The sequence below is a fragment of the Patella vulgata genome, chromosome 2 (assembly GCF_932274485.2).
Source record: "Patella vulgata chromosome 2, xgPatVulg1.2, whole genome shotgun sequence".
Taxonomy (NCBI): Eukaryota; Metazoa; Mollusca; class Gastropoda; family Patellidae; genus Patella; species Patella vulgata.
The window spans coordinates 36,094,733-36,117,067 of NC_065880.2; the positions used below are offsets into that span (position 1 = coordinate 36,094,733).

General features: G+C 33.3%; 1 protein-coding gene across 2 annotated transcripts; it reads left to right on the forward strand.

The window, feature by feature from the left end:
- Window positions 1-84: 84 nt before the first annotated feature.
- On the forward strand, window positions 85-21,985 carry LOC126810997 (cAMP and cAMP-inhibited cGMP 3',5'-cyclic phosphodiesterase 10A). Of its 2 annotated transcripts, none has more exons than XM_050536457.2 (24): window positions 85-295; window positions 829-966; window positions 1,798-1,847; window positions 2,340-2,448; window positions 3,103-3,915; window positions 5,266-5,356; window positions 9,329-9,419; window positions 9,689-9,747; window positions 9,959-10,009; window positions 11,075-11,133; window positions 11,400-11,451; window positions 12,591-12,730; window positions 13,316-13,408; window positions 14,299-14,426; window positions 15,576-15,634; window positions 15,765-15,913; window positions 16,407-16,490; window positions 17,787-17,937; window positions 18,248-18,403; window positions 18,754-18,926; window positions 20,524-20,635; window positions 20,750-20,830; window positions 21,201-21,289; window positions 21,799-21,985. In XM_050536457.2, the coding sequence occupies exons 6-24, from the start codon at window positions 5,294-5,296 to the stop codon at window positions 21,884-21,886; spliced, it is 1,878 nt and encodes a 625-aa protein (XP_050392414.1). In that variant the 5' UTR covers window positions 85-295; window positions 829-966; window positions 1,798-1,847; window positions 2,340-2,448; window positions 3,103-3,915; window positions 5,266-5,293; the 3' UTR covers window positions 21,887-21,985. The 2 variants fall into 2 exon arrangements, with proteins under 2 accessions (XP_050392414.1, XP_055954707.1); XM_056098732.1 differs by having other exon boundaries at window positions 3,103-3,152.
- Window positions 21,986-22,335: the final 350 nt, after the last annotated feature.

The window sequence follows — 22,335 nt, forward strand, 5'->3', positions numbered from 1 at the left end:
TTGCCCATGTTTCGGGATTCATATGAAGGTGATGAAACATAAAAATATCTCCCCACATCTCACCGGATGTGACGTCACTGGCAGACGCTTTCGTGTTGATATTTTGTCACAGATGTGACTGATCATGTTGATCTGGAGATGTTTCATTTATTTATGACATTCTTTCCTTTTAAGCTCATATTATAAACTTCTTAATTTGTGAAAATGTCAAGTGGAAAAAAGATGTTAGCTGGGCGAAAAATGGCACCATTTCCAGGGTCGGTATCGCTAGAGAAGATGAAGGCTGACGTCAGTTGTGAGCAATAAATTTCAAAATCAAAATCAAATTTATTTATTGTCACCATTGTGTTGATTATTTTTTTGAAACCATGTTTAGTATTGTTATTTTTATCAAATAAATAATAAATAGTCAGTGATCTAGATTAACGAAAAATTGTTATTTGGCGGTTTGGGGGCCGGGTTGGTTGGCCGATTGGTTAGCGCGTTGTATAGCCTAATACTAATATAAGGTCTGTCATTGAGTCAACTGGCATGGTTTTGATTCCCCTGTAGGGTCGCCTGTCCAACCTTGTGGGTTTTCTCCAGGTCCTCTGGTTTCCTCCCACTGCTAAAAGACCCCTACTACGTGCAAGCGAATTATTGAAATAAAATTAAACCATATGTTAGTCCAGAAATTACCTAGTTTCACTAAGTTTGTGTCAAGTGGATGTTAAACCCTATTTCTCCCTCTCTCTATTTAGCAGATTGGGGGGCCTTGGGCCCCACATTCACATTCTGGATCAGATCACACTCAATTCTGAAACTATCATTAAAAAAAATTGTTTTCAGACATGAATGGAGATATGGTAAAGAAATTTTTGATGAAAAATCCGGCTGTTCTTGAACAATTTCTGATAGAAGAGATACCTACTGACAAACTCAAGGAAATTCTGAACAGAAAAATAGAAAAAGATGCTGGAACAAAGGGTACAACGTTATAACCTTATTGATATTGATGCACTCATGAAGGGGAGCAACGTTTTAACTAATTTTGTATCCTCACCACTTTCCAGTAGTTTTCCACAAATCACTGTGTACACTGCAGAGAATTAATTTAAATTGATGATCCAATATTATTGGTATTGATGCACTGATGAAGGGGGCTAAAGTTTTAACTAATTCTGTATCCTCACCACTTTCCAGTAGTTGTCCGCAAATCACTGCAGAGAATTAAAGATACATTATGGGAGATTAGATAAAGAGCTGGCAGTTCTCATTATAATAGTTAAAAACTAGATAATGTAAAGGGAATTTTACTGAGAATTTAAGTCAAATTGATCCACTCTGAACCAAGATTTTAGTGATTGAATTGTCAGCCTAGCCTTGATCATCATTACTAATGTCGGTACGATAAAAAACATAGTCTCGATTATACATTTCATGATTAAATCATGAATGGAAGTCGAACAGCAAATTGGAACCTAATCCAATAAACATTGCAGGCTAGCAATGACACCGAGAGTTGATTATGGTCTGGATAAGTTAATTAATGTCTAATTAATAGTTTAGATAACATATCAGGCCTAAAGAAAGACCTGCAATATGAAGATTTAGCTCTTGCATAATGTATGTTTAATTTTAAGTTATAATCCAATCATTTTAGTTCTGTGTTGTTTACATTTAGTGAGACCTGGAAGCATATTGATTCCAGCAATTTATGGTAATTACTATATTTGAGAACAGCATTGGCAAGTTATTTAAGCTTATATCTATGCTGTTATCTTGCAACCTGTGTTTATTAATTTTCATTTATTATAGCTTTAAGCTGGTGCACAAGTCCAAAAGCTATGCCTATTGTGGATAAAAGGGTAAGATTCATAAATCAGTTCCAATATTAGACTTAAAATACATGAGAAAACAGTTTTGCTTTATTTGATTGCAGATCATTTATTCTAATTGCACAGTTCTAATTTCATTCGAATAAAAAAACAAACAATTTATTGCCTTACCCATGTTCAATTTGTGAAATAATGTAGAATAAAATATTTATGGCCAAAACATGCATACAGACAATTTTTAGTAAAGAGAAGTAAAAAAAAAAACACAACAGGATATAACATTTTATATTCCAAGTCTTGATCTGAAATCATGCACAAAAATGATGTTTAATTGTGGTTCATGTGGTCAGGTCATGATCATAGCAGTGTAAAATATTTGAAATCTTGGTAATTTTTCATAAGAAAATTTCAGCATAGAAAGCATGGACTAACATTTATATTTATTATCAGATTACCCAAAAGTAGATAAAAACTTTAATAATTTGCTTGTTTGTATGTTATTTTATTACCTGTCCATTACAGTATAAAGGTGATAATATTCAGCTCATAGTTGAGAAGTACCTGAATGAATTCTCAAAACTAACATGTCCTTTTACTCTGTTGAGACAAGCTGTTCAGACTGTCGCAAATGGTAATGTACCAATTAGTTTATTTCTATATCTTGGAGCTTTCAATAATGGTGCTACAGATTTGAATTGATGTCATCCCATATGGTGAAGAATGAATTGTTGAAAGCCAACAGATTTTGCTCACAATCTAATTAAAACATGTCGAAAATGATATGAATTGGCATTTAATATGTCATACTTTTCTGCACGAACTGGGCTAATGAAGACAAGCATACACCAACGAATTCCAACTGTCAAGTGTTCTTTTACAAGCATGCCAACAAGTACATGTTTTTTCATTCTATCTGAATGACTACACTTTTCCTTGCCAGACCCTCCTTTCGGCACCACCGATAAGCTGAAACCAGGCTGGAAAATCCTAAAGAGCTTTCCCAGCCAAAACTGGAATCAAACCTAGAATCTTTTGACTAGTGAGCCATCCTCACTGAGCTACCGTGGCTCCCCATAACATGTCAGTGATAGGTTTGATCTAATGAAGTCAAAAATGCCATAAAAAAAATGTGTGCAATTTGGTAAAACAAATATAGTAAATGATTCAGGATTTCAATAATTCATAAAATAAATCAGAACATTTTGATTAAAAGTGAATGAAAATGTGGGAACGTCTACTCTATATAAAGGTTGTGTATACAAATAATATTTTTCTTCTTTTTTAGTATTGGGTGCTGATGGTTTTACCCTGTATGTTCCAACCCACAATGATAAGGTAAGAAGAGAAATTTAGTATATATGAATGCAGGAGGCGAAATATAATATCTTTTTGTTTAGTTGGGTTTCCCCATTTTAGAATTAATTTCTGCAAATTGGTGTCTTATTGTATGAGACTTGGGTGAAAATTCCACCTACAATTAGAAAGCTGAAGCAGTTAATAAGCAGCTACATGTAGATCACTCTAGCCTCATATTTTGTAATATGCGATAAAATATACCTAATCATTGAAATTAATAGCCATGATTAGTTAACAGATAAGAATTTGTTTCTTAAAGATACATTATGGGAGATTAGATAAAGAGCTGGTAGTTCTCACTATAATAGTTAAAAACTAGATAATGTAAAGGGAATTTGCTGAAAATTTCAGTCAAATTGATCCACTCTGAACCAAGATTTTAGCAATTGGATTTTCTGCCTAGCCTCGATTATCATTACAAAAGTCGTTATGATAAAATACATAGTCTCGATTATCCATTTCATGATTAAATCATGAATGGAAGTTGAACAGCAAATCAGAACCTAATCCAATAAACATTGCAGGCTAGCGATGACATCGAGAGTTGATTATGGTCTGGATAAGTTAATTAATTTCTAATTAATAATTTAGATAACATTTCAGGCCTAAAGAAAGACCTGCACTAGGCAGATTTAGCTCGTGCATAATGTATGTTTAAATGAAGACTGCATTTATTCAGCTTTCATAAATTGCAGCAGTTCAGTTAACTGTCTGAATCCATAAGCTTATATAACACAGAAACGTAAGTAACAAAACTAGTCGATATATGGGTCATCAAAGATTAGATTTATTTGAATTAATAATAATTTGGTAGTTTTCAATGATTATTAATAAGTAGTATTAATTTGATTATCTAGGATCTGGATATTTTTGAAGCAGATAAGACAAAGTATTTTTGTTAGGCCATATAAAAAAAAATATTCTGGTTCTCAGATAATCCAAAATCACTTCAAAAGGGCCGCAGGAAAAACAGTCACATTAATTACCACACATAAATATTAGAATATTTTACCCAGGTTACAGGAAGGAAATCTGTGAAAAAAAATTAATGAATGCATAGGCTCATTTATCATGTACACAACCGTAATAAATGTTAATATCCATCATAACTGAGCCTGGATAATCATACATGCCTATAAATTATAAACAACATGATGAGATAAATGTAGTGCCTTGAAATTTGATGTGTATGAGAAATCATTTAAACAAGTAGTGATCCTTTGACAATAAAAACACAAAAATAAAAACCTCCCTTGCATCAGATTTTTGGTAAGGATTGTCAGAGAACCAGAATATTGTTTTTGTATGGCCTTATATTCTGCATGTGTTAAACAAGTGTTTGGTTGTTTATTAATTGATGAAAAATTACTGTTTGATTTTCTTTTTCAAAAATTATTTTTGACACAGTTTGTGTGTTTTTGGATTTGTTTGTAGTTATTGGCATATGTTTGTAATCCTAAACACATGAATATAAATATAATTTCAGTGTTTGAATAAAATGAAAAAAAGTGTTAGTTTTTACATTCATTGTCACAGTGTTCATTTTTACACTGAAAATTAATCAAAGATAGGGCTCATAATATTTCAACTTTCCTGATCTCTTATAACAAAGTTACATGTAGTTATATAACAAAGCAAAATAAAGTTGGTCTGCTCAAGTTTACATTTTGTTGTTGATTCAGTGATGTGGTAAGGTTTGTAAATTTGTAATACAGTGTAACTTAATTAACATAGCGTCTTGGTAATTTGTGACCCTGGCAACCTGGACAGGGTACAGGAATAGTATAGACAGAAGACCCCAGCGAGAGTTCTATCAGTTGGAAGAGTGCAATACAAATGAAACTAGTCGCTGATACTCAGGATAACCAGGACATATTAGACGATATTGTACAGTATATTCTTGCCCTCTACTAACAATCTAGTGCAGGAATAGTATCAATAGATACCCGTAACATATGTCCAACCAGTCTGAAGAGTTCTATACGAAGGAAATTAATCACTGATACTCAGGATAACCAGGCCTTAAAAAACATTTTTAACTCTTATAATTTTATCTCTTATAACATAAGTATATACATTTCAATATTTTTAGAACACCATATGGACCAATAGGATACTGTATGACAGTAGCAGCACATGCAGCTCTTGAAAAAAAGAGTTTACTTATTAAAAATATTGTACAGGTATGAACTATAACGATTGAATTGGAAGCTCATTGCTCAGACATTATTTGTGATCCTATATTTCTGTGAAATATTGGGATATGTATTGAAGTTTATATTTCCATATTGTGCAGTAAATAGTTAGGCTTATATTTATGGGGTCATGGATTAGATTTATATTTCAAAATTTTGTTCTACTTGTCTTTACTACACTAGGATCCGAAAGAGTTGTTCTATTACCGACGTTTTGGTTGAAGTAAGGGATTAGCCAATGAAATGGTCTGTTACGGCAAGTTCTTGACGTTTGATGCACAGAACTGTGGGTAAACCACTAGAAACACCAACGTTGATCGATTAATCAATGTCTGACGTCATAGGGTCAAAAGCTGCTCGTACGACCCTTGGTACGCGAACTTCCAATACAACCGGTCAAGATCTTCATGTAGTGTAGGCCATCGAAAGTATAAAAAAAAAAAGAAACAAAATATGGATCTGTAATTTAATCAGATTGGCTCAATCTAAAAACCCAAATCAAATGATCATTATTATACTATTCAAAAAAAGTAGGGGATATTTGATTTTGGGGGCATAATACTAAAATATGCAAATGACTACGAAAAAAGTCACTATAGAACCTAACAGAAGAAACATTTCCAGTTACAAGTGACGCCCAAACGCACCAATAGCTACCGCATGGAATGCAGGTGATGCTTGGGATCATCATGGGGGTCCAACCCAAGATTTGCACGACTCTGACTTTGAATATTACAGTCATTGTGGCATTGAATTCCAGGGTGGAAACATCAGTTTAATTGTTTTAGTGACCAGAAAACAAATTTTGATATGCGTCGGCTTACCCAAAATGAAAGGTTACGTGCCCTTGGCATGCTACAGATCGGCACAACACAGGCGGTTGTGGCGCGGACGATGAATGTTTCTCAGTCTGTCATAAGCAGGCTATGGTCCAGATACCGTGATACACAATCTGTACAGGACAGACCACGCTCAGGTCGACCAAGGGCGACAACTCAAGCCCAGGATCGATTTATCCGTACCTTGGCCTTGAGAAATCGTGTCATCACAGCAAATCAGATCAGCGCTCGTCTTCAAACAGACACTGGTGTGAGAGTGAGTGGCCAGACGATTCGGAATCGACTGCATAGGGGTCACCTTCGCGCCCGACGTCCTCACGTGATCCCTTGTTTGAGAGATCATCACATTCAGGCAAGACGTCGTTGGTGTAGGGATCGTCAACACTGGGATAATCGACGCTGGAGCAATGTGATGTTTTCAGATGAGTCAAGGTTCACTGTTGATTTTTTGGACAGACGTAGGAGGGTGTGGCGTCGTCGAAACGAGCGCTTCCAAGACGTTAATGTCATCAGACATCATCGATTTGGGGGTGGTTCTGTTATGGTGTGGGGAGGCATCACTGTTGCTGGAAGAACGGCTTTACATGTTGTTGCAGGGCGTGTTACAGGCCAGTACTACCGGGACAACATCTTGGCAGTCCATGTTGTGCCGTTCGCACGACGTCATGGCCGCCGTTTCATCTTCCAGGATGACAACGCAAGATGTCACAGGGCCAGGATCGTTACAGGTTACCTCCAACAACAGAACATCACCACATTACCTTGGCCAGCACTGAGTCCCGACCTCTCCCCCATCGAGCATGTCTGGGACATGCTTGGACAGAGGTTACGTCAACGTCAACAACGTCCTGCCAATGTCAAAGAACTTGCTGCTGCGTTGCAACAGGAATGGGACAATCTGGACCAAAATGACCTTAGACGTCTCATTAGGAGTATGCCACGTCGGATCAATGCTTGTTTGGCAAACAGAGGAGGATTTACCCGTTACTGACTTGGTTGTGATGCTGTGGTAACTTTGCTGTTTGACCCCGGGTATCATTTTACCCTTATAATGGTCAGTCTGTGCCTTACTTAGTCTAACGATCATTTGGAATAAATCGATGAATGTGAACTTCATTTCATTTTGTCATTTGTTTCTTCATCAGTTTCATTAGGTGACTATAATAACACTTAAAAATCAAATATCCCCTACTTTTTTTGAATAGTATATATTGCACCCACAGAAAATATAGACAGCATCTATTTACTATGGATGGTACATTTTTTAATATTTAGTCTGTAAATTTGGCAGAACAAACCCAACGCCTAGCCTTAACTTTGTCTCTTGTCATAATATTACAGTCATTCCAACTATTTCATATTTCATTCTCTTCATTTTAAAAAGTACCATATCAATCAAAGCAGGAATGTGGGCGTATATTGCAGCGTTAGCGATGTTCTTATTTTCTGTTGTCAGGCATGAAAACATATACAACACACTAAAATATGATTACGAGTAATACCCCATTTGGCTTCTAGTTCTAAGCGATTCTAACATTTAGCATACAAAACGTTTAATATCAATTGCCATAATTATCGTTCAAAATTGATAGGCTTCTTAGCCTCTAGCTAGAACGCCCACAAGATATTTCACAGCGGGACCACAGGCCATAACTTTAGCAGTAATTATCGGAAATCTTTGAAAACCAATAGGCTCCTTTGTCTCATGACCTTAAACACTGCGTATAAATTTAAAGTCAATTGTATATTAACTTGAGCCTCTTGTGGACACCGAACGGACCAACAACAATATACGACCACATTTCAATGTGGGAATGTAAAAATTGTATTTTAGAATTTCTTTAATCATAACACATCAACTGAGCACAGGTACTGAACAAAACACTTACAGTATGCAAAGGAGGAGAGGGATATCACTGAAACTTTTACCACTTAAGTGCCACATAGGCTTGTGAGGGCCCTGTATGAACATAGGAGAAGATGACTGCGACCAATAATACTACCAGTGCTACAGGTGGGACGTCCTTATCTGCATAACACTGGTTGAACACTACTTCATGGACCAGAGATAAGTTTTTTACTGTCAGTGCAGTTATATAAAAAAAAAATCATAATATTTGATAATGATAAGAACATAAAAATTCATGAAATGTGATAAAAACATTATAAAATTATCATAAAAGTTGACAAAAAAATCTGAAAAATTATAAAATTACACTAGAAGCTTTCATAAAAATATAAATTTTTGACAAAAATCTGTGTACCGTCCCTGAAGCATGTAATACCAAGATTGTTGATCCTCAATTTCGATCTTGATGAAACTTAACATGCATGTTTATATCACATTTATTATGTGATCAGTTTGAAATTTACATATATTGTTTACATCAGTGACATGAAAAAGCCTATTTAATTTCAACAATTTCCGTTTATTACTTCTAGAGTTATGGTCCTTGTTTCACTTGTGAATGCTTTATCGACAACAGTTATGAAATGATCTGTATGAAATTTATATGCATTATTTAAATTAGTAAAACGAAGAAGCCTATTGAATTTCAGCAAATCTCTGTTAATTTACTTATAGAGTTATGGCCCTTGTTCCACTTTGTTGAAACCCATGTGAATGTGCTAATGACAAAAGTTATCGTCAGATCAGATCTATATTAAATTTACATGCATTATTGAGATTAGTAAAACGAAGAAACCTATTGAATTTCAGCAAATTTCCGTTAATTTACTTATAGAGTTATGGCCCTTGTTCCACTTTGTTGAAACCCTTGTGAATGTGCTAATGACAAAAGTTATTGTCAGATCAGATCTATATAATTTCTGTCAATAACATCTACAGTTATGGCCCTTGTTTCGCGTTGTTGAAGCAGAACAGTAGGACGTTAAACCCCATTTCATTTCGCTTTATTAAACATTCGATCTGTATGAAATTGATGTTAGTGTCTTGTAGAGCATAAATATGTGACAACCCTTGTCAACTGCTTGGACGATATAACTGCAGTGGACGTATGTTTTGTTGCCTGGTAACCTATCTATTAGCTTGTTCTCTGTCCATCTCTTGCAAAATGTGGGCATATCTTGCATGGCAACCATTTGTTTACTTTGGATATAGGATACCCGTTTTCCTAAAGGAATCAAGCCTGGTAATGAAATCTACACTGTGATATGTATCCCATTGGTTCTACCTCAAGGAGATCTTATTGGTTAGTGAATAATTCCATAAGAGATAAAGTCTTTAAAGTAGATATTTTAAAATCATGGGACTCAGTTATTAAAGTCTGAGGATAAGGAAAAATAGATTCATTTTAATAAATACATCTGAAGCCAGATTTTGTTTGTAATTGGATGAATGTCTAGAATCAGCACATTTCCTTTGAAGTCTTTTCCTTTAGGTGTTACACTTGGAAAAATTTTCATACTATCTAAAAATCTGAAGTGTTTCTATTGCTAGATTTCGTGTATTTTTTTCCAGCTATTGGTGAAATCTATAGAGATGGTTTCAAGGATCCATATAATGAAAATGACTTTCAGGTTAAGATTACTTTGAATACGTTAGTTACAGTTTTACATTGATGCGGACAGTCTAACATTATAATGTTCAAATTGAGAAATTAAAACACACAATCAGTGTAACTTACCCTTCTTTTTTTAATACCTATATAATATGTCTTTGCAAACATTTAGATAAAAAAGATACCTATATTAAATACAGTATTATTATTAAATATTCTTTGAATTCTAGATTGCCAATGCCATGTTAACCTGGAACTTGTGTTCTCTTCATCTTAGTCAGGTAATTAGCTTTTAACTAATTGTTCTTTATTTATGACAGATCGGTGCTCTGTCAATCTAGTTTATGGTAAAGAGTTGTAAGATAGTGATAATAATTTTTACAATGTTTTCTGATAGCAGGTTGTAGACCCTCTATAGATCACATATTTTATCCGATTTTGATGAAACTTGAAATACATGTTTATACTCCAAAGATCTTGGTTCCTCTTGATATTGACATATATCAGATCGTAACCTCCAGGATTATGGCTCCTGATTGTATGGATGTCGCTTTTGATATTTAGTTCTTTATCCCAGAAGTTGGATAAAACAATGGTTTTTTTTTTAAATTGAATTCTATTGATCATTGTATATCAACTTATCTGAATATCAAATGCATCATTTTGACATAGTCAAAGTTGATCCCATCAAACGGTCTGTAATTGGTGTCGTTTGTGTTACCTGTTTCTATTGATTAAAAAAGGTCGTATATTGCCATCGCCTCCGCCTCCCAAATAGTGTTGACACATGTTATACCAAGGTTGTGGACCCTCAAGAGGTCACAATTTTTGTCCGATTTTGATGAAACTTATAATGTATGTTTATGGCTCCTTATTGTACAAAAGTCACTTTTTTAGCTTGTTCTCTGTCCATCTCTTGCAAAATAAAGTTTTAGCATTTTGTCTTGGGTCTTTCGGAGAAAGTAGGGGAATATTAAAATGTGTTCTTCCTTCACATGTTATGGAACACAAAAACTAATTGAGATAGGATGTTAAACTTGGTGTAGAAAATAGATGTTCTCAGATGAATGTCTTGACAGAGTTCGATGATCATCATTTTCTGCAGAGATAAACAGTTTGACTTGTTGATGCTTTCGGACAAGATAACTCTGATTCTAATTCAGTGAAAGTGAAAGTGATATAGCTTTATTACATCAATACTGTGACTACTCGGGTTAAGCAGAGTGATAGGCAGTTAAATTGATTGTTTTATGCTTTGTAAGAAGATAAATGCTCAATGTTTTTTTTTGGGGGGGGGGGATCGAGACGATGGACATCAGTCTAACTATTGGCTTGTTCTCTTTCAGATGAACAAGTGTCTGGAGACACAGCAAGAAATGAATGATTTCCTTTTAGAGACAACAAAGTAAATTTTTATAATTATTATTCATTTTATTTTGATTAATTACTGTTCAGAGACATAATTTTACTATTTTAGTGATTTTCTCATTGCAAGAAGAGAGAAAAAACACTATGGCAACTATGTGTCAAGTGTCACATTTCAAAAGGTCTATAAAAGCTACCTTCTAGCCACCTCCATATACAGTAAATCACTGTCTTTATACCTGTATCATACTAATGTTAAGACAAACCAAGCTGGCAAATTATTAATTTTAATATATTTTAATGTAGGATATTGTTTGATGATGTTATCAGTATTGATACACTATTACAGAATATTATGGTGAGAAAAATTATTTTGATATAATTTGTTTCTTTATAGGTTTATATCTTATTAATATCATAAAATGGATGCACTTTATTAGTTTTTGATCAAAAATCAAGTTCAACCAATATTCAAGTTAATTCAAGATTATATAAATTCTTACTTTTCCGTATTATTAAGTACCGGTATATATATAGAGAATCTCCTACCAGTCTTTTTTGATATCAAAAAATATCAACACAAGTTGATAAAGTAACAAAAAACGAGGCTCAGCCGAGTTTTTTTTACTTTATCAATGAGTGTTGATATTTTTGATATCAAAAAAGACGAGTAGGAGATTTTATTTATCACCCAATCCCTTCTTACATGCACAAATAGATAAATATAATTCTTTGCTGTAGATTTCACTTTTACTGAACATTACGGCGTAGTGATACATCATTTTTTGACTGCAATTCAACCATTGCAAAGTCCTTTATATTGACCCAGTGTTTCCATCAAGGTCAATTGAATAACAATAGTTCATTTTAATAAAAAAAAAGGTACTTTTAATAAGAAATGAACTGTTCTTTGAAAATAAAAAAAGTAGTTCCTTTTCAACTGACCAATCAAATTCATGTAAAGCGATATCTCCTTAGGAGATTATGAAATATATCACACAAGCGATATCTACTGTAGAATGTATTATTGGGTGATAAACTGTATTTTCGTACCAGTCTACTGATTATGGTGAATGGCCTTATACAGTAAACCAACACTGACCATTTCTGGTCTTCATGTATCATTCTACGCATCAAGTTGGTACATTATTATCGACAAAAATTGGGCACTCTGTGTTTACAGAATAGCAGTACAGCTGTGTGCTGTTTCATGTAGTGTAGCAGGCTGACCAGACTTCAGATGGAACATATTCATGTATTGAACGCTTGTCAGTACCATTGACAATTTGCATGCATCTTTAAATGGCTCAGTTGAATTGCTATAATGTATTTTCGTGGAGAACTCTTTGAGAGGCGGGGGGTCAGGTACATACATCTATTCTGTTTATTCTATATACCATATTGTGCTAATATAGGTCTCACCCGAACAGCACTGATTTGTATTGAATTTATGTACTGGTCAAACATAATTATAATTATATTTTTGATATTTTATAGTTTCATACTAAGGATTTAGTAAGTGCTGAGCGTTGTGCTTTGTTTCTTATTGATCATGATAAAAAACAATTGTTAGCTGATTTTTTTGATGAAGGCACCATTGAAGATGGTAAACAAGTTTTTACAAAGACACAACTAAGGTAAATTCATTATATGAGAAAAAAAAAACTGTTGCATTTTGTTCTGGAATAGATTCTCATGTATTAATCTGGTCATACATAAAAATCTATGGCCAGTATATCTTCTGACATGAGTGCCATCTTAAGACAATGTGTCTTTCACATTAATGTTATTTTTTATATGCGCACATGTTGTTTACATTAGTAAGACAGGGAAGCTTATTGAATTTCTGTGATTTCTGATTCCAGACTTCTTATCCTTGATTATTTTGTAAAATCTTGTAAATTTTCTAATGACTAAAGTTATCATTCGATCTGCTTGAAATTTTAATGCATTGTTTAGATTAGTGAAATGAATAAGCTTATCCAATTTGCATTAGTTATTGCCCTTGCTCACTATATTGATAGTCATCATGATTGATTATTATTGCGATGAATCACTGCAACAAATTCTCATAATTATTGCCCTTTAGTGTGTCTTAGAATCTTGTCAATGGGCAATTGATGTTATAAAGATTTTTCTGGGTGTTTTGTTGCCTGGCAAACTATATTTTTCTAACTACGTGTATTTATAAGTAACAGTATATTTCACTTTTTTATTGACAGGATTCCCTATGATGAAGGAATAGTTAGTTTGGTTGCTAAGACAGGAGTTGTTGTTAATGTCACTGATGCCCAAAAAGATGATAGATTTACTAGGTATACTATTAATAACTCTTATTTTTAGATTATTTTGTTACGAAAAGATACAATTTATTATCATGACAAAGAAATAAGTCTGATCAAAACATGCTTTTTCATATCAACAGGAACTTGTTGAGTCTTTTATTCAGTTTAATTCTTATCCATCATGGATATTTTTGAAAAAAATAAATATACATTTTTATATGCCTATATTTTCATGTGGCATATATTGTCGTCCACAATTTGTTTGTGGACACTCTACAGGTCACAATTTTTATTCGATTTTGACGAAACTTAAAATATAGGTCTATCTCCCAAAGATCTTGGTTCCTTTCGATATTGGCATATATCAGACCATAACTTCGTGGATTATGGCCCCTGATTGTACGAAAATCACGTTTTTAGCTTGTAGAAATTCGAGGTCATAATTTTCATCTGATTTTGATGAAACATGAAATGCATGTTTATAACCCAAAGATCTTGATTTCTTTCAATATTCACGTGACAAGGAGACTTAAAATATAGGTCTATCTCCCAAAGATCTTGGTTCCTTTCGATATTGGCATATATCAGACCATAACTTTGTGGATTATGGCCCCTGATTGTACGAAAATCACGTTTTTAGCTTGTAGATACTCGAGGTCACAATTTTCATCTGATTTTGATGAAACTTGAAATGCATGTTTATAACCCAAAGATCTTGATTTCTTTCAATATTCACGTGACAAGGAGTAGGGTCGCCTGTCCAACCTCGTGGGTTTTCTCTGGGTCCTCCGGTTTCCTCCCACTGCTAAAGACCCCTACACGCAAAATGTGGGCGTATCTTGCATGGCAACCTCTTCTTTATTCAATGTGATCTACTTGAATATTAGAATTGACTATTGAATATTTCTAATTATTTATAGGAATGTAGATAAAGAAACTGGTTATAAAACTAGAAATATACTTTGTATGCCAATTATTGGTAAAAATAAGGTTATTGGTGTAGTAGAATTAATCAACAGTTTGGCTTTTGATCATTTTACTAAAGCAGGTAATAAATACCTTATAAATACTCAAAGGCCATATTTCAATAAAAAAAAAAATTATTATTATTTTTTTGGAATTTAGTCAGTTTGTGCAGCTAAAACTGTAAATGGTGCAAACATTCTGCCAACGTAGATGTAATTGACCCCCATGGATCGATTTATTAAATATAAATTGGGTCATTTTTGACAAACAGGAAGTGTTTTACATATGGGACAAAAAATAATCTCAGTTTGCCCATATCTCAGTTATTTCTCAATGGATCTTCTTTGGGTTTTCATTTTTGGATTCTTTGGACGAACCCCATATTATGGGCTCTGACTGACAATTTTTTTCGAAATTCGGAAGTTCGATTGATTAATATTAGCATCAAATAGCATCAAAGATTTGCAAAAGTTTTCTTCATGATTTTTTTGACATTCAAGATGGCGTATCTCCGTCACTATTTGAGGTAACAAGTTTAAACTTGGTAGGAATAAGAAACACATCGATGCCTTCAAAATGGCATATTAAAAAATTTTGTGACAGCTTCTGGAAATTAACGAGGCCTTTCGATTTTTCCCGAACATGAATAATTTTCTCTATTTTAAAAATAGACAAAAAAATGACACATGGTGGTGTTAGCCCCAGATATTATCTTTCATTTTCAAAGACCTTGTTCTATAACATTTTTAACCGCTTGGCCAAAATATTGGATTTTACAAAAAAACATTCAAATTGATATTCAGTCGCCATTTTAATTCCGATTTTCGAAAACTTCTTTTTGTATTGAACCTACTTCAAATGGCAACAATTCTTATGGAGCCGATTTTTTAATTTCAATTTTGTTTATTTCCAGTTTCACTTTGAAGTTTGTTCAACTTTTCACCTTCAAGATGGTGACCTAACCTTTCCATGACCCCAATATCTATTAACAAATAACATAAAAAAGTTTGGTCATGAAATATAACTTCCAGTTTTATTTAGAATTCAAAATGACAGGTTTTTCCACTTTAATAGGTATTTGATGTTAATATATATAATATACTCAATAATTCATGGTGTAACTTGAATGTTGACGTGACAAGGCGTGACATGACATGATGTGATGTGACATACCTTGTTGTTTTTAATCCTTAAAATCTATGAAAACAATTCTTCTTATCTTCTTTTTCAGATGAAAATGCATTCAAAATGTTTGCTGTTTATTGTGCACTGGCTCTTCATTACTCAAAGGTAAATAAATATAATTCAAAAATGCTTTACATCAACTATTATACACACAGGGGAACTTGGTATAATACAAAGATCACAAGTAATTAATCTTGCAATGTACATTCTACCATACTTGTTTTTATTTTAACAGTTATATACTTTATTACAATCTTCGCAAGATCAATATAAAGTGGCTATGGAAGTTCTGCATTATCATATTCTAGCCAGTGAAGAAGAAATTGAAGAAGTTATAAAACACCCATTACCTACTATAGAACAAATACCCAAGGAACTTCACATGTAAGTTTGTATCCGAGGCTAGATCATACGATCACGCCCTGAGTTAAGAATGCTTTGTGAACTTGGGGCCAGGTCTTTTGTAATGGCTGAAAACTTTCATCTTTAAGAGTAATATTAATTTGAAATGGTATTATGTTTATAATTTATACAGCAAGAGCCCAAGTGGGCTAAATTGTCCATCGATCAGTTGGGTTTTAGATTAGGCAGTTGAAGCTATCAATATGATGATCATAATTTCTCGTCTACAAGAAAATATGCACATTTGCCTGTTCTGGAGTAGCACCCAATCACCAACCATACCAAATTTGGTTGAAATCCATCAAGTGGTTTATGAGACAAAATTTGAAAACGTAAAAAGTTACAGGACAGGACCGACTACAGGAATATAACATAGACCTTTTGGTCTTTGGACTAAAAAAACAAGAATTACTGATATTAATGATTGCATTTTTAACACACAATGCTCATTATGTTTTTTAAATTCATTTTCTAGGTTTGATTTCTACGGAGGACCGTACATGGATTTGTTACCAAAATTCTTTCTTCATATCATAGAAGATCTGTTTGGATTTTCAATGTAAGTTTTAATAAGTGCAGTCCTATATTTAAAGAGGCATAACTCTGACCAAGAAAATAAATGTTACTAATTTTGAAAAATAATTAATATCATTTTTATACGCCCACATTTTCATGTGGACGTATTATGCCGTCGCCCCTGTCCATCCGTCCACAATTGTTTGTGGACACTCTACAGGTCACAATTCTTATCTGATTTTGACGAAACTTGAAATATAGGTTTATCTCCAAAAGATCTCGGCTGCTTTCGATATTCGCACATATTGGACCGTAACTTCCTGAATTATGGCCCCTGATTGTACGAAAAATCACGTTTTTAGCTTGTAAACCCTATAGAGGTAATAATTTTTATCCGATTAAAAAAAACGTATTATTATATCACCGTTACACCCTAAGGACGGTTGAGTTTGAATTTCGTGAAAATCGGCCCAAAATTGACAGACAAAATGGCCGCCGTTCGTTCTCAAATAGCGTAAAAATATGGTATATCAAGGTTGTGGACCCTATAGAGGTCACAATTTTTATCCGATTTTGTTGAAACTTGAAATGTAAGTTTATAACACAAAGATCTCAGTTCCTTTCAATATTTGCGCATATCGAATTATAATTTCCTGAATTATGGCCCTTGATTGTAGGAAAAATCACTTTCTTGTTAGCTTGTTCTCTATCCATCTCTCGAAAATGTGGGCGTATCCTGCCTGGCAGCCGCTGGTTAAGATAAACTCATTAAGACTCTCTTTATTTCATCACTGGTTTGGCAGATTTGTCTCTAATTTTAAATTCAATTAATCTAATTTGAACATGCTGGAAGTAACTGTATAGTGTAATTTAGTAACATATAAAATCTTTTTTTTCCTATCAGCCAAGACCACCAAAGTGTTAATGCCTCTTCTCACTTTATACATTTTTATCTTGGATAAAGCATCATAATAGATCTCTGAATACAAATAATTAATGGAATTCACTTAAGTTATTCAAGAAGAGAAAGGGCTTGTGATAATAAATTACAATTTATCTCTTTCCATGGTTTCATTTTTAAAGCAAGAGCTGTGAGATTTGAAATTCTTAAAAACAATGTAAGCATAAACACTCTGACAAGGATTATATCTAAAATAAATATTTACAGCATGTTATAAAAAAAAATTATTTTATACGATTAAAACCTTGTCAAGAAATTTATTTTATACGATTAAAACCTTGTCAAGAAGGAAGAGCTGAGTGTTCACCATAATCATTCTTGCCAGACTTTGTAAATTTATGACAAGTTCTTCAAACATGAACACTATTTTATTTATAGGTTTGATGTAAACAAACTGGTGCATTTTATATTGACAGTAAGAAAGAATTATAGACATGTTATGTATCATAACTGGAAACATGGCTTTCATGTAGCTCACTCACTCTATATGATGGTTAAAACATCTAATGGACTATTTACTACAAATGAGGTACTTCATTTTACTTTATTTAATATTTAGTTTTCAAGTTGAGGCTTTGTGCACATTGGTGAAATTTTATACTACAATGTTAATGTTCATTCATACATATACCAGTAGTAGAACTGAAAAAGAAATTATCAGAATTCAAGAGAAGTCAAAACTAGACCTGTGTTTTCGCCAATTTAATGAAATAAATTTCCATACCTTTTAACTTGTCATGACTCATGATTACAAATTATGGATTAATATATTTTATATATTTAATAATAATAATGATCATAATAATAATAATATCTTTATTTTCATTGATTTGTTTCAGGCTATGGCCTTAGTGTTAGCGGGTATATGTCATGATCTGGATCATAGAGGATTTAATAATGCCTATTTCCAAAAACTTCATCTTCCTTTAGCTGCTTTATATTCCACATCAGTGATGGAACAACATCATTATAAACAAACAGTCATGATTCTACAGGTATAGTTTATTTTACATTGCTCATTACAAATACCTAATGTGGCTTGTTTGGGGAGAAGGGTAATGACAGTAGACCTGCATAAAACCCAAGACACCAAAGTCAATAATTTCACTTACCCAAGTACCAAGTGGCAGTATTGAAGCTTCAATCCATCTCCCCAAACAAGCCAAATTATTAGTTATATATCTGCACACATTACCATTTTGCCATGTGATTTAGATGTAGTAGATAGTCAGGCGACCAAAATTAACACCACTCCATAGAACTGATATATATATATATATATACCATACCTGACTAATAATAAAATATGACTGACACTGACAACCCACCCCTATTCTGTCTTCAGAGTAAAGATCATGATATTTTGTCGTTTTTGAGAGCTGATGAATATAAAGAGATGTTAGAGAGAATACAACAGTTTATAATAGCTACAGATTTAGCACTGTATTTCTCAAACCAGAAAGAACTAGCAGGTTTAATTGAAGCAGAGACATTTGATATCACAGTCCCAGAAATGAGGCAAGTTATTTTTGTAAAATCAGTTTACAACTTTGAACCATCATGTCTTCTTTTCTGTTCAAGGTAGTTTTCCTAATTTATCATCTAATCCAGAACTGGATTCCAGCATTTAATATAACCTTCTGAACAACTTATTAATAAAGTTTTCCTTTAGTACTTAATTATATGACTTTTATACCCCCCCGTCGGTCCTGATGTACGTGACAAAGAGTAGGGTCGCCTGTCCAACCTCGTGGGTTTTCTCCGGGTCCTCCGGTTTCCTCCCACTGCTAAAGACCCCTACACGCAAGCGAATTATTGATAAAATTGAATCATGTGTTAGTTCCGAAAATGACCTAGTTTGTGTCGAGTGGACGTTTAACCCCATTTTTCTCTCTCTCTCTCTCTACAGAACACAATTTTTATCTGATTTTGACGAAACTTGAAATAGATGTTTATATGCACAAGATCTCGGTTCTATTCGATATTGGCATGTAACAGACCATAACTTCATGGATTATGCCAAATATGGCCCCTGATAATACGAAAATCGTGTTTTTAGCTTGTGGACACTCTAAGAGGGCAAATTTTGATGAAACTTAAATTGTATGTTTATATAACTCTAAAGATCTCGGTTCCTTTGGATATTGGCACATATCGGACCGTAAATTCCTGGATTATTTTCCCTGATTGTTTGAAAAATTGGGTTTTTAGCTTGTGGACCCTCTAAGGTTACAATTTTTATCTGATTTAAAAGTAAAACCATTCAAATTTATCACTGTTAATCCATAATGACAGCTGAGTTTGAATTTCATGAAAATCTGCCCAAGAAAATGGCCACTCCACGTACGCAAGTTGCAAAGAGGTCACAATTTTTATCCAATTTTGATGAAACTTAAAATATATGTTTATATCCCAAGCGCATATTGGACCATACCCTCCTGGATTATGACCCCTGATTGCATGTAAAATCACCTTTTTTTTTTCTTTTTTTTAGCATGTTCTTTGTCCATCTCTATCAATATGTGACTATATGTTGCATGGCAACCGCTTGTTATATGGCCTCATTGAAATATTATGAGGTTGTATATTGTCATCGTTACAGTTGTTAGAGTCATCCATCCACAAGAGGATAACGTTATCATCCGATAGTTTTATACACATTGTTTAAGGTCATGAGACAAAGAATCCTATTTATTTTCCACAAATACAAATAATTACTCCCAAAGTTATGACCTTGATCACTTGTAAAGTCTTTTGGGTGGTCTAATACTATAGAGGCTAAAGTAAAACAGTGTTTTAAGTTTATGAGACAAAGAAGTCTATGGATTTTCATCATTTTCTGATAGTTACTGTCAGAGTTATGTCCATTGATTACTTTAAACAGTCTTATGGATACTCTGTTTAAACAGTGTTTAAATTCATATGAAAAAGAAGCACATTAAAGATCTCCTTATAGTTGAGATTGAATAATGACTAAGAGCAGGTTATACTATCCAAGTAAAATCTCCCTCATAGGCAACAGCTTGGTATATGCCAATCTTCATTAACTTATTTGGTGGCAGAAGACCTTAAGCCCCCATTCTATTTCATTAATATTCAATATATTTTATTAAAGATCCCAACTGTTGTCATTAATGATGACAGGGGCTGATTTATGTGCTGTGTCTAAACCATGGAAAACTCAACACGAAACTGCTGCTGAAATTTATGAAGAGTTTTATTGTCAGGTATGTAATGAATTTTAATATCTGATATCACTTATAGAATATTCCAATTAATCATTATTTTACTGCCCACTACTAGTAGTATTTTACAATGATATATTATTATAAATTTGACAGGGTGACGCGGAGAAGAAACAAGGATTAGTTCCTATTCCTATGATGGATAGAGATAAAAAAGATGAAATACCTCAACAACAAGTAAATACATAATTTGTATTATTAAATTTAGATATATTTAGTTCAGTCAGGTATACCAATAATAGATGTGGTGTGGTTTACATTCCCTGTTTTTATGTGACAAGGAGTGTTGTTACCTGTACAACCCCATGGGTTTTCTCCGGGTTCGCTAAAAATCCCTACGCACAACTGAAGTATTAACATAAAATTGAACCATATGTTAGCCCCGAAATGACCTGGTTTGTATTGAGTGGATGTTAAACCACATTTTTCTCTCTCTCTCTTAGTCATTTAGTCATGTTTTTAGTGATATAATTGGACACATCTTGAAAATCATTTATATTTGTTATACATGTGGTATTTTATAATGTTATATACTGTGTATTTTTAGGTTGGATTTATAAGATTTATTTGTGTACCATTATATACAACACTCAGTCACATATTACCTGCTACATCATGTCTACTGGAAGGGGCATTGTAAGTACTTGCATTGTTTATTTAAAATTCAATTTGGCTTGAATGGGGATAATGGTACTCAGGGGCTTTGTTCATCTTGGTTAACCAGGATACCAGCTGAATTAAAATTATAATTCTTGTGTGTTTTTGATGAAATAGGTTTATCAGATTATGCATTTATTGTTGAAATTATATACAATCAATAAAGCATTGGTTGGTTTTCTTGAACCAAGTGAACTGGATGCCTTTTAGAGAGTTGGAATAGTGTTCTGTAGAAACCCAATTATCCTCTGTTTACTATAGAATACTGCTCATTAAAAGTTTCAAATGTGAAATTTTGAAGGAGAATAATGAACATTTTATTTTCTCTAGTAATTAGTAGGAACTAAGAGGCCTATTTCTGTACAGTTATACTTTAGTTATATTTAATGACTGGGATGTACTGTCACTAATCAAATATATAATCAATTTAAAACATTACTTGTAAGAGAGCCTTATGTTAAAAATAATGTAAATATAATATTTAAAAGGTCTAACGCTGAAAGTTGGCAAGAACTGGCAGATAAAACAAAAGAAGAGAAGGCTGCTCTTGATCCAGATGAAGAAAGTGAGAAGTAGATATTATGGAGCTTTTTAAGTTAATACATATTTTTACTATTACACTGTGATATTTAGTTGTGATATTAAATTTTATCTTCAATAAATTGTTTTTACAAAAACTTAGTTCTTTTGTCTTGTCATCCTAGAGGGAGCGTGGATTAGTTTGCATCTATTTTCATATCTTCCTAGAAGATAAGAAGAGTATTTAAAATAATAACTGTTTTGGGGAGGGGCATATAAAAAGGGAATATTTTATTAATAAATAATTATTATACGCCCTACTACTATTTTATTTATTTTGTGTACACCATGCTCACAAAGTGGTATAGACACGTGAATTCAGGATACCATACCCTACCATAAATAAAAAAAATATGAATTTGATTTGCAAAGGTTTTAAAAAAAATAACCGACAGTGAAAATATTGAAGTGGAAGCCCTGCTCCAGACACTGATTGACCTAGTTAA